This window comes from Lithobates pipiens, unplaced genomic scaffold (genome assembly GCF_037356315.1).
Source record: "Lithobates pipiens isolate NorthernLeopardFrog02 unplaced genomic scaffold, aLitPip1_a1.2 Scaffold_18, whole genome shotgun sequence".
NCBI lineage: Eukaryota > Metazoa > Chordata > Amphibia > Anura > Ranidae > Lithobates > Lithobates pipiens.
In genome coordinates this window covers 639404724-639419528 of record NW_027507758.1, presented here as the reverse complement: position 1 = coordinate 639419528, position 14805 = coordinate 639404724, and the positions used below count along the sequence as shown (strand labels likewise).

Sequence of the window (14805 nt, the reverse complement as noted above, 5' to 3'; positions counted from 1 at the left end):
GAGAGTGATGATGAGACAACAGGGAAGATATATAGGCTGGACAGACAAGTGACAGGGTAGATGGGACAGAAGGAGAAGTACAGGAGTGAAGGACTGTAGGGAGACACCAGGACACAATCAGAGATATCAGGGAGAAGGATAGCAGATTGATTGCAGGGAAGGGGGATGGGGGGCATATTTGAGAAGCAGAGTGAGTATGGCAAGAATCTGGAGGGAGGAAGTAAAGAGAAAGTTATAAACAGAAGGAAACATGCAGAGCACTGAGCAGCTCTGTCATAGAATGACAGAAAGCAAACAAAATGTAGCTTAGCGGCTGCAGATGGGCATGTTAACTTTCTGGGCCCCCCTCTGAAACACACAGGGCCAGGGCCACATACAGCAGGAACAGTGGTACCCCCTTATCAGCGGCCTTGCGCACAAGTACTATGAATACATAAAGTGTATGTACTCTATGATATTTGGTTATAGCACAAGATGGCAGCATTGAGTATTATAGGAGAGTGATATTTATCTTTGTATAACACAGAACTGTACAGTAATAATGAAGAAATCTACTTACAATTACACAAGAAGGAGATCTCATAATATGTCCACAAGATCCCTGAGAATCCAGAATCCCATCACCCCACCTCCTTCCCCGATCCCTACAAAACACAACACACAGAAGATTCTAGATGTCACCAAGAAGATGATGGAGCTGCTGACAGGAGAGGTGAGGAGGATTCTGGGAATTCTGGGACATTATCCAGTAACAGACAAGGGATGTGTCTGGATGGTGACTGTATCATTGTGTGTGTCAGGTTCCTATAAGGTGTCAGGATGTCACTGTCTATTTCTCCATGGAGGAGTGGGAGTATTTAGAAGGACACAAGGATCTCTACAAGGACGTCATGATGGACAATCAGCCGCCCCTCACATCACCGGGTAAGAGGAGACTTTTGTAAAGGAGAGAGCCGTATGGAGGCTCCACCTAGATCCCCCATCATCTGATAAACACATAGAAACAATGTATTCAGTCTCAGGATATGGGAGGCAGCAGTGTGGGACCCCTACACTACTCTATGTTGTACATTACATCATTCTGATACTATATAGTCCTATCTGCTGTATCTTATACAATATACTTCTGCTCTCTCCTCTCTACCCACTGCTATATATAAACATAATATGTATTGTCTTTTGTTACACCCATTTTCTACCAGCTGGACAATTTATATTTGATATGAGCACAGACTTTTACATGTTGATAATAATGTGATAACATCCTCAAACTTTGGAACCTTAAATGGAAAGTGATAACGAGGGAGGAGTCAATAACCCAATGATGGTGGTCTTCAGGATCAGTCCAGTCTTTATCTTGGTTTGTCTCCCCTCATCCTCACTCTCTGACTTCTGGTGGGACTCAGCCCCGCTGTTATAAATGACTAAATAAGGAAGTGCAGATCCTTAGAGACTAAGCTGTTTGATGTGGGCAGAGTCCTGGTTTAGGGGAACCAATCAGCTCATGTCTAGTAATAATCTTTGTTTTTCTATTTTAGTAGATGGACGGGAGATGAGGAAAACCTCAGAGGATCGTCTCACTTTGTCTCCAGACTGTAAAGTAGAAGATGAGGACATCACACAGTATAGTCCAGGAGAAAACCCGACTACCTCAAATGTCCATCCGGCACCACACAGTGTAGATGGACCATCGTATTCCTCTTATCCTGAGGAGCCTCAGACTGTGAGGGACGGGGCCGTCCTTCCAACAGATAAGAGGTTTTCCTGTACTGAGTGCGGGAAGGGTTACCATTTTAAATCCCAACTTAATTTGCATAATAGATCTCACACGGGGGAGAAGCCGTATTCTTGTCCTGAGTGTGGGAAATGTTTTATTTCTAAATCAAAACTTAATGACCATAAAATATCTCATACAGGAGAAAAACCATACTCTTGTCCTGAGTGTGGAAAATCTTTTTCAAAGGCCTCACATCTTTACACACATCAAAGATTGCACACGGGGGAGAAGCCATATTCCTGTTCTGAGTGCGATAAATGTTTTTCAATTCAATCCAATCTTGAAAAACATAAGATGTTGCACACTGGGGAGAAGCCATATTCTTGCTCTGAGTGTGGGAAATGTTTTTCACAGATCTCACATCTATACACACATCAGAGATCTCACACTGGGGAGAAGCCATATTCTTGTTCTGAGTGTGATAAATGTTTTTCAGTTCAATCCAATCTTGAAAAACATAAGATGTTACACACTGGGGAAAAGCCATATTCCTGCTCTGAGTGTGGGAAATGTTTTTCACTGAAGTCCAATTTCTACAAACATCAGAGATCTCACACAGGGGAGAAACCATATTTCTGTTCTGATTGTGGGAAATGTTTTTCAATGAAGTACATTCTTTCCATGCATCAGAGATCTCACACAGGGGAGAAGCCGTATTCCTGTCCTGAGTGCGGGAAATGTTTTTCAGTGAAGACCAATCTTTATAGACATCAGAGGTCTCACACGGGAGAGAAGCCATATTCCTGTCCTGTTTGCAGGAAATGTTTTTCAATGAAGCCCAATCTTTCCAGGCATCAGAGATCTCACACAGGGGAGAAGCCATATACCTGTCCTGAGTGTGGGAAATGTTTTTCAGCGAAGTCCAGTCTTTACAGACATCAGAGATTGCACATGGGGGAGAAGCAACTTTCCTGTCCTGAGTGAGGGAATTGTTCCTCGCTGAAATCCTGTCTTGCTGTACATCAGGGATCCCACACAACCCTCGAGGTGTACTAGTGCCTTGAGTGCGGGAAATGTCTTCTATATGAATGTTGCTGGACATCACAGGTCTCATGTGGGGAAGAAGCACACCCTGATATACACCTCAGATATACTCCATGGCTGATCTTCATCATGTAAGAAACAGTTCATAAGGAGATCAGAGATCACCAAAGACATGAATGAAGTGTTGTTTCGTGTTTGCCATTGATAGCATAAAAATAAAAATGGAGTCAATACTTTTCATTGACTGAGTACATTTTGTGGTGCTAGCTTTCACAAACACTAATGCCCTGTACACACGATTGGACTATACTGCGACTTTGCAATGGAGGTCCACCGGACTTTCCTGAACGAGCGGACTTGCACACACACAACCACAGACAAATGGACTTTCCGGCGGACTAGAAGACTGCGACGGCCAACACTAGTAAAAGAGCTGGAAGAAGATAGCGGAGGAGCCCGGCAGAAGAACCGGAGAGCGGGAGAAGTCGGAAGAAGACCCTCAAACTCAGAAGAAGACCTGGGTCTGCTGGACAGTCCGATCGTGTGTGTATGCAGCATTAGAGGTCTATTTAAAAAAGAAAATAGTTGAACGAATGTGACAAGTTTTGGTCATATTTTTTTCATATGATCATTGGCTCAATCTAGTGCCCATAATGGTGTTTTGCTCTAAATTTACTCAAGGAGATGTTACATTACACTGAACACAGCAGACAGATTTAATCTAGCTCACATTAACCCTTATACTGCCAAAGCTGTTTTTGTATTTTTTTTTGCACACATGTTAAAATGTACATTTTTGTCCTAAAGTTTAGTTTAGAACCCCCAAACATATTTTTTTCTGAAAGCAGAGTCCCTGGAGAATAAAAGGGTGGTAGTTCATGTCACATGATATTAGCTCAGTTGTTTAGCAAGTGTAAATTTCAGTATGAAATACATTAAGTGTAATTTGAGAGGACAATTGCAATATTTTACCCAGTTTTTGGTAAAATATAAAAGACGAGGTTGTGCCAAGTAAATAGATACCCAACATGTCCAGCCCTAAAATTGTGTGTGCTGATGAAATGATGAAAAACTATGGTACTCAATATTGGCCCATAGGTCCATAGGCGATGCTTTAAAAGCCTTTCCAGGTCCTGTGTGTAGAGGTAACCCAAAATAATGGATGTAGAATGATTGCTCTTACTCTGGCATGCACGCTATGTAATATGTGTAGTGCAATCATTGTTTTTGTTTTCTTATATAGGAACTGGCAAAATGTTGCTTATGTTTGTAATTAAGAAGGAACCCAAAGTTTTGGGGGGGGAGGGGGGGGGTTTAAGTGCTCGGGTGTATCTTTAATTTTGCCATATAACTTTATTGCTATCACTAAAGGGACCGATAAACTCCAATATGATAGCATTTTGTTGTGATAGGTTCTGTTTCATGAGACATCAGGTCATCATTGGTCTATCAGACCCCTCATGTCTCTCCTGCCCTCCACTGAAGATAATGGAGAGCAGGTCATGAGCGACATGTCAGTGTGGATGTCACACCATTTCCTCAAATGTAATCTTTCTAAAACTGAGCTGAGTAATATTTCCTCCTCCCCGATCCCCTCCCCATGACTTTACCATTTGCCATTTACGACACAACCATTGGTCCCTCCAGACATGCCAGGGTGTAATCCTAGACTCTGACCTCTCCTTCAGTCCCCCACATCCAATCACTGGCTAGATCTTGCCACCTTAACCTTCTCAACATTTCCAGAATTCGCCCATTCCTGACTAATAACACCACAAAACAACTTATTCACTCCTTAGTTATTTTCCGCCTTGACTACTGCAACTCCCTCCTCACTGGCTGACCTTTACACAGGCTATTCCCCCTTCAGTCTATTATGAATGTTGCTGGTAGACTAATACACCTCACTAACCGATCCACGACTGCTGCTCTTCTCTGCCAATCCTTTCACTGGCTTCCTCTATCCCACCAAATAAAATTCAAAATACTAACTGTGATAGACCTAGCTGGGGCAGGGTCTTTTGGAGAGGACTGGGAGCAAACCTCTTACCCACTGACTATGGGCCCTGGCATTTAAGGGAACACTACTCTTTGGAAGATGTATGCCTGGGGGATCCGTGGAGTGATCTTGTTACTTTGGATTTAAGTCAATTTCTCTCCAAGACACACAGACTCTGGGACTCTAAGCCCGGGGTCCCTGTTGAGGGCCTAGATGCCACATTTCCAGCAAGGACTGCTCCACACTATAGGACTCATAGAAGATGTTGATGTCATCAGCAGGCCACCTGTCTGAGGTTGCCTGCTATAATGTGTTTATTGCAAGTAGGTCTAGTGTGCCTTCTAAGGGTCTTTCACCTATTGTTATTTGTTCTAGATAACTCACCTTTTGTCTGTCTGCTATGCAAACCATTGTGGATTGTGTTATACATGTAATAATGTGTTTTGTCCAGTACACTGTATTCGGTATTGTAAAAGTCGGCAAGTCTGACCTGGAATGAAACCCCTGAGTCATCCAGGTGGCTAATTAACGTAATGTTACAGTAATGTGTGCAGTTTGTATTGTTAGGGTAATGTGATCAGGAGGCGGATGTCCGCCTATGGTGTATATATTCTGTGTTAGTTTATTCAAATAAATATGTTCCAGCTTTGCAGCCAAATGAGTCCTGCCTAGTTATTGGTTGCAATATGCGGCTATAATATCTGATATCTATCTTCAGACTGGAAGAAGCAGTATATGACGGAAGCATTCAAGAGAAGTGGGAATCAATTCCGTTACACTAACCACAACATGCAAAGCCATACATGGTATGACCCCCAGCTACATCACTAACCTCATCCGCAATTATTACCCAAATCGTCCTCTCTGCTCCTCCCAATGCCTCCTGCTCTCTAGCTCCCTTGTTACCTCCTCCAATAACATCCAGGACTTAAAAGTGCTGAGAAAACGGTTGGTGCTATATAAATCCTGTGTAACAATAATTCACAGCATCACCGACCACAGCGGTCAGGAATGATAACGATGAGCCCAGAAGTGACCTAATACATATCACTTCCGGGGTCATTCTAGCTACAGTGATCAGTGAGCCGATATTCTCTGGACCCTCTTTCTCTTGTACCCAGTGGCACCCACCATGCCAGGCCCATAGGTGGGATAGTGGAGCCCAAAAAACATAGTGGGCGTATATGGAATCCATCCAGCGTCAGTTTGGAAAGCTCGTCTGTGAGGATGTCTGAGAGTGCACTTAGTCTTCACCAGAATGTTCCAGAAGGGTACTGCTGGTCTCTGTGACAAATGATTCCACCATTGTAGGTACATTTGGGAAGGCTTCCCTGAACATCGTAATTTGGCATTTGCCAACTTCCAGCACTGGCCATGCCTGTAAAATTTCTAATCTTCGTGTTTGCCGATGCTGTGATACCAGACTAGTAATATCATACATTTCCATAACGAGGAAGGATCCATATTGTGTCCAATCATGAAGCAGATTTCTGGCCTCATTCATAGATTTACTACATCTAGGGGATCCACCAATGTGCTCCAGGCAGTACAGTACAGGGACAAAGTTATTTGCACTAACCCACTAATTCCCAGGTGACAGCTGAATGGACTGGATTAGGACACGTCCTCAGTTATTGGGACAATGAAAGTTGCTAAACCCTAAACAACCAGCCTGAGCTGCTATATTTCAGAGCAATAGTATTACTGCAGTCAATGAGTCGAACCCCTATTTTATTCAGTTATTTACCAAACCCCCAAACACGTTAAATTCTGAACCGGGGTTTAGTCCAAACCTGTTGCTCATTTCTAGTGGTCAGTGTAGTTGCCTTTTTCATTGGTGACCAGTTGAAGAAGGATCTCATATCAGTCGTCATTGTAGTGGTCCCGCACATTGGCGACCAATGGGAGAAATGCCCCCTTATATCAGTGGTCAGTGTAGTGGTTTCTTACATTGGTGATCAATGGTAGAAGGATCCCCTAATCTCTGTGGTCAGAACATTCTTGCACCATCATCAGTGGGAAGATTGCCCCTTAGGCCGCGTACACACGGGCGGACTGTTCGCCCAACCTTGTCCGCTGAACAGTGTTTGGGCGGACAGTCCGCTCGTGTGTGGGCTTTCAGCGGACAGTTTCAGCGGACAGTTGGACGGACAAAGTCTTTCGGAAATTCCGAAAAACTGTCCGCTGAAACTGTGTTTGAGCGAACAGTCCGCCCGTGTGTGGGCCTGTCCGCTGTACTTTCGAAATGAGCGGACTGTTCCCGCTCGGAAAGTCCGCCCATTTCGAGCGCGTGTACAGGTAGGCGGGGCCCGCGAAGGAGACGTCGCGGGCTCCGCCGCCTGGAATGGGCTTAAAGGGGAACCCCAACGCCGAAAAAAATCGGCGTGGGGGTTCCCCCAAAGTCCACACCAGACCCTTGTCCGAGCACGCTACCCGGCCGGCCAGGAAAGGGGGGCGAGCGAGCGCGCCCCCCCTCCTGAGCCGTACCAGGCCGCGTGCCCTCAACATGGGGGGGTGCCTTGGGGAAGGGGGGGCCGCGCGGCCCCCCCACCCCAAAGCACCTTGTCCCCATGTTGATGAGGACAAGGGCCTCTTCCCGACAACCCTGGCCGTTGGTTGTCGGGGTCTGCGGGCGAGGGGCTTATCGGAATCCGGGAGCCCCCTTTAAGAAGGGGGCCCCCGGATACCGGCCCCCCACCCTATGTGAATGAGTATGGGGTACAATGTACCCCTACCCATTCACCTGTGAAATAAAGTACAAAAAAAAACACAACACAGGGAAAAAATATTTTATTGCACAGCTCCGGGGGTCTTCCGTCTTCGGGGGTCTTCTCGCCGGACTCCTCCGCTATCTGTGTGTAGCTCTTTTACTAGCGGAGGAGTCCGGCTTTCTTCCTCCCCGCCGCCGGCCTCTTCTCCCGACTTCGGGGGTCTTGTCCCCCTCTTCGGTTCTTCTGCCGGGCCACCGCGCCTTCTTGTAGCTCTTTTACAGGCGGTGGCCCGGTCTTCTGTCGTCGCCGCCGCCGCCGCCTTCCGTTCTTGTTCTTCTTCTTGTTCTTCTTCTTCTTCTTCTCCTGGAGATGTTGACTCGACGAGCTCTCCGGCCAGAATGCCAGAGCCGCGCTGTGCGGTCACTTATATAGTGACAATGGGGCGGTGTCACATGGTATATGTCACATGGGTTGGTCACATGGGTTGATGTCACATGGGGACTATGACATCGTAAGGGGGCGGGGTCACCATGTGACCAACCCATGTGACATATACCATGTGACACCGCCCCATTGTCACTATATAAGTGACCGCACAGCGCGGCTCTGACATTCCGGCCGGAGAGCTCGTCGAGTCAACATCTCCAGGAGAAGAAGAAGAACAACAAGAAGAAGAAGAAGAACGGAAGGCGGCGGCGGCGGCGACGACAGCGGCGACAGAAGACCGAGCCACCTCCTGTAAAAGAGCTACAAGAAGGCGCGGTGGCCCGGCAGAAGAACCGAAGAGGGGGACAAGACCCCCGAAGTCGGGAGAAGAGGCCGTCGGCGGGGAGGAAGAAAGCCGGACTCCTCCGCTAGTAAAAGAGCTACACACAGATAGCGGAGGAGTCCGGCGAGAAGACCCCCGAAGACGGAAGACCCCCGGAGCTGTGCAATAAAATATTTTTTCCCCTGTGTTGTGTTTTTTTTTTTGTACTTTATTTCACAGGTGAATGGGTAGGGGTACATTGTACCCCATACTCATTCACATAGGGTGGGGGGCCGGTATCCGGGGGCCCCCTTCTTAAAGGGGGCTCCCGGATTCCGATAAGCCCCCCGCCCGCAGACCCCGACAACCAACGGCCAGGGTTGTCGGGAAGAGGCCCTTGTCCTCATCAACATGGGGACAAGGTGCTTTGGGGTGGGGGGGCCGCGCGGCCCCCCCTTCCCCAAGGCACCCCCCATGTTGAGGGCACGCGGCCTGGTACGGCTCAGGAGGGGGGGCGCGCTCGCTCGCCCCCCTTTCCTGGCCGGCCGGGTAGCGTGCTCGGACAAGGGTCTGGTGTGGACTTTGGGGGAACCCCCACGCCGATTTTTTTCGGCGTTGGGGTTCCCCTTTAAGCCCATTCCAGGCGGCGGAGCCCGCGACGTCTCCTTCGCGGGCCCCGCCTACCTGTACACGCGCTCGAAATGGGCGGATTTGCCTCCTCCTTACGTGGGCGAGTCCGTTCATTTCAAAAGTTGAGCGAACTGTTTGGCAAACAGTTTCGGCAAACAGTCCGCTCGTGTGTGGGCAAGTCCGCTCATGCAAATTTTGAGCGGACTGTTTGCCGAAACTGTTTGACGAACAAGGTTGGGCAAACAGTCCGCGCGTGTGTACGCGGCCTTACAGATCATTGATGTCAGTTGTTACTGAGAGACAGAAATTGTTCATTTCTCAAGGAACCCCTATAAATCTTTGGAGGGGGGGAGAAAGGCTGGAATGCAGTGTGGCATGGAGGTGATTCGCCTGTGGCACTGCTGAGGTATTATGGAAGCCCAGGTTGCTTTTGATAGCAGCCTTCAGCTAATCTGCATTGTTGGATCTGGTGCCTCATCTTCCTCTTCACACTACCCCACAGATTTTCTATGGGGTTTAGGTCAGGTGAGTTTGCTGGCCAATCAAACACAGTGATACCATGATCATGTGACCAGGTATTGGGGGTTTTGGCAGTGTGGGCAGGTGCCAAGCCCTGCTGGAAAATTAAATCAGCATCGCCATAAAGATGGTCAGCAGAAGGAAGCATGAAGTGCTGTAGAATTTCCCGGTAGAGAGCTGCGCTGACTTTGGACTTGATAAAACACAGTGGACCAACACCAGCAGATGACATGGCTCCCCAAATCATCACAGACTGTGGAAAATGTAGCATTTTATTTGGAAATCATGGTCCCAGAGTCTGGAGGATCAGTGGAGATGCACAGAATCCAAGTTGCATGAGGTTCAGTGTGAAGTTTCCACAGACTGTGGACATTTCATTATTGGCTACTTTTTTTAAAACAACACACAGACCCTACAAAGGCCCCCCAATACATAGAAGAAATTCGGGGGGGGGGGGGGGTTGTGTGCTATTTTGTTAAATTTTAAAACACTTTATTTTGTAAATAGGGATGAGCATGGTGTTCGAGTCGAAAATGCGTTTCACTCGAACACCATGCTCATCCCTATTTACAAAATAAAAAGTGTTGGGTACATGCTCCAGGAGGATGCCCAGTGTTTTGAAGGCTCTGATGATGATACCCAGCTAGCGGAAGGCAGTAGCGTGAGTGCAGAGAGGGGATGCTCAAGAAGGACAGCAATCTGACAGTTATGTTCCACCAGCTGCAGCATACTGCCAGGTTTGCTCCAGAGATGAAGAGGGAGGGTATGATGAGGTCACTGACTCCACGTGGGTGCCTGATAGGAGAGAGGAGGAGGAGGCACATCTCCAACGAGGCAGGATGCCCTCCGGGGGCCAGCTTAGGGGCAGCACAACGACTGAATCACACCGCAGAGCTCCGCCTGTGCAGGGCACTGCCTCTGTGCGTTATTCCAAAAGTTCTTTGGTGTGGGCTTTTTTTGAGACGAGTGCATCAGATTGCACCGCTGCTATCTGCAACATATGTCTCAAGCGTATCTTGCGTGGCCAAAACATCAGACGCTTGTGCATCACATGCTTGACCAGATATATGTTGACCTGCCATGGAGCTCGTTGGCAAGCGTACCTTAAAGACCCACACCAAAGAACAAAGCAGACCTCTCCTTGCTCCTCATCAGCTGAGATCTCCAACCCCACTAGACCTTCAGTCCTCTCTGAAACCTGCACTGAGAGGAATGAAGGTATAGAATTTGGTGCGTCACAGCCAAGTACTTGCGGGCACTCTGCTAGCAGAACACCCTGCTAGCAGAACACCCTCGTCTGATTGTACCAGGCAAATTTTCCTGCCCCAGCTGCTGGACTGTCAAAAAAGAAGTTCACTCCCAGCCATCCACATGCCCAGCGGTTGAATGCTAGCTTGGCTAAATTGCTAGCACTTCAACTGCTGCCTTTTCAGTTGGTAGACTCGGCCCCCTTCCATGAGTTTGTCCAATGTGCGGTTCCTCAGTGGCAGGTCCCCAAATGCCACTTTTTCTCACGAAAGGCAATTCCGGCTCTCTACTGGCACGTGGAAGGCAATGTCCTTGCCTCGCTGGACTGGGCGGTCAGCAGTAAGGTGCATATTACCGCTGACTCATGGTCCAGCAGTCATGGACAGGGACGGTACCTATCTTTCACGCCCCATTAGGTCACTCTTCTGGCAGCTGGGAAAGATGCAGGACAAGGTGCAGTAGTGTTGGAGGTTGTTCCGCCACCACGCCTCCAAAATTCTACTACTGGTTGTGACACACCTCTCTCCTCCACCCTCTCCTCTTCTTCTTCTTCCTCCATGGCCTCTTCCAGTGCTCTGTCCTCAGAACCAGCGGTGCTCCGTAGGCGTTCAAGGGGCTACACACGTACGCAGGCAAAAAGATGCCATGCCGTGCTTTCGCTGATTTGTTTGGGGGACAGGAGCCACACTGGGGCAAATATTTTGTCAGCTCTGCAGGGGCAGGCTGAGAGGTGGTTGACCCCAGCTTAAGCCAGGAATGGTAGTTTTGCGACAAAGGCACCAACCTCCTCTCCGTCCTCCGACAGGGACAACTGACCCATGTTCCCTGTGTGGCTCACGTCCTTAACCTGGTGGTGCAGCGGTTCTTGGGCAGGTACCCGGGCTTACAGGATGTCCTGAAGCAGGCCAGGAAAGTCTGTGTGCATTTCCGCCGATCATTTAATGCCAGTGTTCGGCTGGCTGAGCTCCAAAAGGAGTTGAACCTGCCCATGAACCGCCAGGTGGAACTCAACGTTGGCAATGCTGCAGTGGCTGCACACTCAGCAGAGGGCCATCAATGAGTACATGTGCGACTATGGCACCAGGACAGGGTCAGGGGAGCTCGTTTTTTTCTCACCACGCTAGTGGGGCATGATCAGGGATGCATACACTGTCCTGTCACCGTTTGAGGAGGCCACAAGGATGGTGACAGTGCATGCATCAGTGACACTGTACCTCTTGTCCACCTGTTGGAGCATACGCTGCATGGAATAATGGACAGGGCACTTGAGGCAGAACAGAGGCAGGAAGAGGATGACTTCCTTGCCTCTCAAGGCCCCCTTTATCCAGACAGTGTTCCTGCTGTCCCACCCATCACACAGGAAGAGGAGGAGGAGGATTGTGTCAGCATGGAGGTGGAGCTTGGCACTCAGCATCAGCAGCAGCAGTCTTTTAGGGATGATTTACAGTCCCAAGAAACCCATGGACTTCTACGTGGCTGGGAGGAGGTGGCTGTGGATCATGTTGTCCTTAGTGACCCAGAGGACTCTGGACTGAATGCCTCAGCTAACTTACGCTGCATTGCCTCCCTGATCCTGCAAAGCCTGCGGAAGGATCCTCATATTTTTCGGATCAAGGAGAGGGACCATTACTGGCTGGCCACTCTCTTTGATCCACGGTACAAGGGTAAGGTTGCAGACCTTATCTTGCCATCGCAGAGGATGAGACATCTCCAGGAGGCCTTGCAGAAAGGTTTGTGCAAAGCATTCCCAGAGACTGGGAGGTTACAAACTCCTGGACAACGTGTTGCCGAGGCTTCAGTCAGCCACAGAAGGAGCGGTGGAAAAGGTGGCCGTCTGACCGATGCGTTCAGACAATTTTTTAGTCCGCAGCCCCAAGGTATGATCGGTTCCAGCAACCATCGACAGTGTCTGATTTACATGGTGCAGGAATACCTAGGGGCAAGGTCAGACTTGGACACCTTTCCCACTGAAAATCCTCTGGCTTATTGGGTCTTGAGGATGGATCACTGGCCAGAGGTTGCACAGTATGCAATTGAGCTACTGGCGTTCTTTCGGGAATGCACCTTTAGTGCTGCTGGTGGCTTTGTAACCGATCACAGGGTGCGCCTGTCCACCGACTCAGTTGATCGACTAACCTTTATAAAGATGAATCAGTCTTGGATCACCACCAGCTACCAAGCATCTGAAGCTGATCTAACCGAATTTTTTTTTGGAAATGTCACATCCCTTCAAGACTTCCTATGCTGATGCTGAGTGATTGTCCTGTTATGTTGACTGACTATCCTCTTTCTCCTCAATGATCCCGCTGAAATCTTGGAAGAACATTTTTGGTTCTGGGTGATGCCACCAGTCCAATTTTTCAGCCCCTGTTTAACAGGGGTGTGTAATTACAATTTTTGATGCAATGCTTTGCAGCAGGGCTCATTTCTGCACTCCAAATAGAGTGTATGGGAGAGGTTGCAGTGTCGTGGCACCAGTGCCTAAGGTCCAATTTTTCAGCCCCTGTTTAACAGGGGCTTGTAATTAAAATTTTTTATGCAATGCTTAGTCACAGGGCTCATTCCTGCACTCGCTCTAGAGTATCTGGGAGAGGTTGCAGTGTCATGGCACCAGCAAGCTGTGCCTAAGGCCCGATTTTTCAGCCCCTGTTTAACAAGTGCATGTAATTACAATTCTTGATATAATATTTCACAGCAGGGCCCGTTCCTGCACCCACTAAGAGTAACTGTGAGGACTTATAGTGTTGTGGCACCAGCACCACCACAACCACCAAAGGCCCATTTTTTCTACCACTGTTCAACAATGGCATGTAATTACAATTCTTGATATAATCGTTCACAGCAGGGCACTCCAGCGCCCACCAAGAGTCACTTTGAGGGCTTACAGTGTTGTGGCAACACCAACACCTTAGTCCCCCATTTCTGCAGAGCATATAGGGCAGGCCCCTACTTTCAAACATCCAACTTACAAACGTCTCCTACTTGCAAACGGAAGGAGACAACAGAAAGTGAGATGAAAAAAGACGGATGGCAAAGAAAATTATACAGGGGTGATAACCCTTCCCTATGTTTTCCAAAAATCTTAAAAATAGATTTTTTGACTGGAGCTACACTTTAAAAATGTACCAGTTGAAAATTACAAACAGATTCTACTTAACACAACAAACCTACACAGTCCCTGTCTTGTTTGCACCACCTGTATACTGCTGTTCTGAGTATATAGGGCCTGGGGGCACCACATCTTTCCTTTTTTTAATATGGGTACGGGGTTCCCCTTAATATCCATACAAGACTGAAAGGGGCTGGTAATGGGCAGGGGGGGGCTACCCATGCCATTTTTCTCAATGATTTTAATCCATATTGCTGGAACCAGATATTACATAAAAACCGTAAGCTGTTTTAAATGACTTTTTTTCTGTCAATTTGTGCAGGGACTGTTCTAACCACGGGAAACACGTGCCACTTCACAGGCATACTATAGACACCCCCCAGGCATGATATTTAAAGGAATATTTCACTTTTTTTCACTTTAATCGTCATTAGAATTAGTGCTCCTGAAAAAACAGCAGTTTTTAAAACTTTTTTTTGCATTGATACTTGGTCCCCAGGACAATATCTTGCATATTAGCCATTAAAATTAGCACTTTTTATTTCGAACGTTCGAGTCCCATAGACTTCAATGGGGTTCTAAAGTTTGCACAAATTTTCGGTCCGTTCGAAATTTCTGGTGCGAACTGAACCGGGGGGTGTTCGGCTCATCCCTATTTGGAAATGTCAGCAAAGCTGCAGCACTTTCTGTACATCACAGAGATGTCCCTTCACAGGCAGCATTAGAACCCCCCAGCATTAGTGCATTCCCCAGACATGTTATATAACCAGTTCAACTCCTTGGAGGTACATAGCACACCCAGAGAGTGAAGGGTTAATCACAAGCTGAGGGCGGCAGTAGCAGTGCTTGTTTTCTTCAGCCGGCTCCCAGCTGCACAGTCAGAGTGATTGGGGTGGCTGTATAGCTGCCTCATCCCATTTACACTGCAAATGCCCCGATCGACCCCAGCATGACCCCCACTGTGGTTCCTGGGCTCTTCTATTTGTCCTGGTATCCTAATACCACATCCAGCGGCTTCAGGCGGTCAAGAGGGAGGAGACTGGTGACTGTCCATCCCCCTATCTCCTCTTCACTGAATGA

At 48.0% G+C, this 14805-nt stretch overlaps 1 protein-coding gene across 2 annotated transcripts in view; it reads left to right on the top strand.

Moving 5' to 3' along the window:
* The window catches only part of LOC143989534 (uncharacterized), a 382054-nt gene that overhangs the window by 19363 nt on the left and 347886 nt on the right, over positions 1–14805 (top strand). For both annotated transcript variants that reach the window (XM_077489666.1, XM_077489665.1), the window contains exons 5-6: positions 527–712; positions 801–924. In XM_077489666.1, coding sequence (XP_077345792.1) covers positions 527–712; positions 801–924 — 310 coding nt within the window. The remainder of the gene's footprint in view (positions 1–526; positions 713–800; positions 925–14805) is intronic.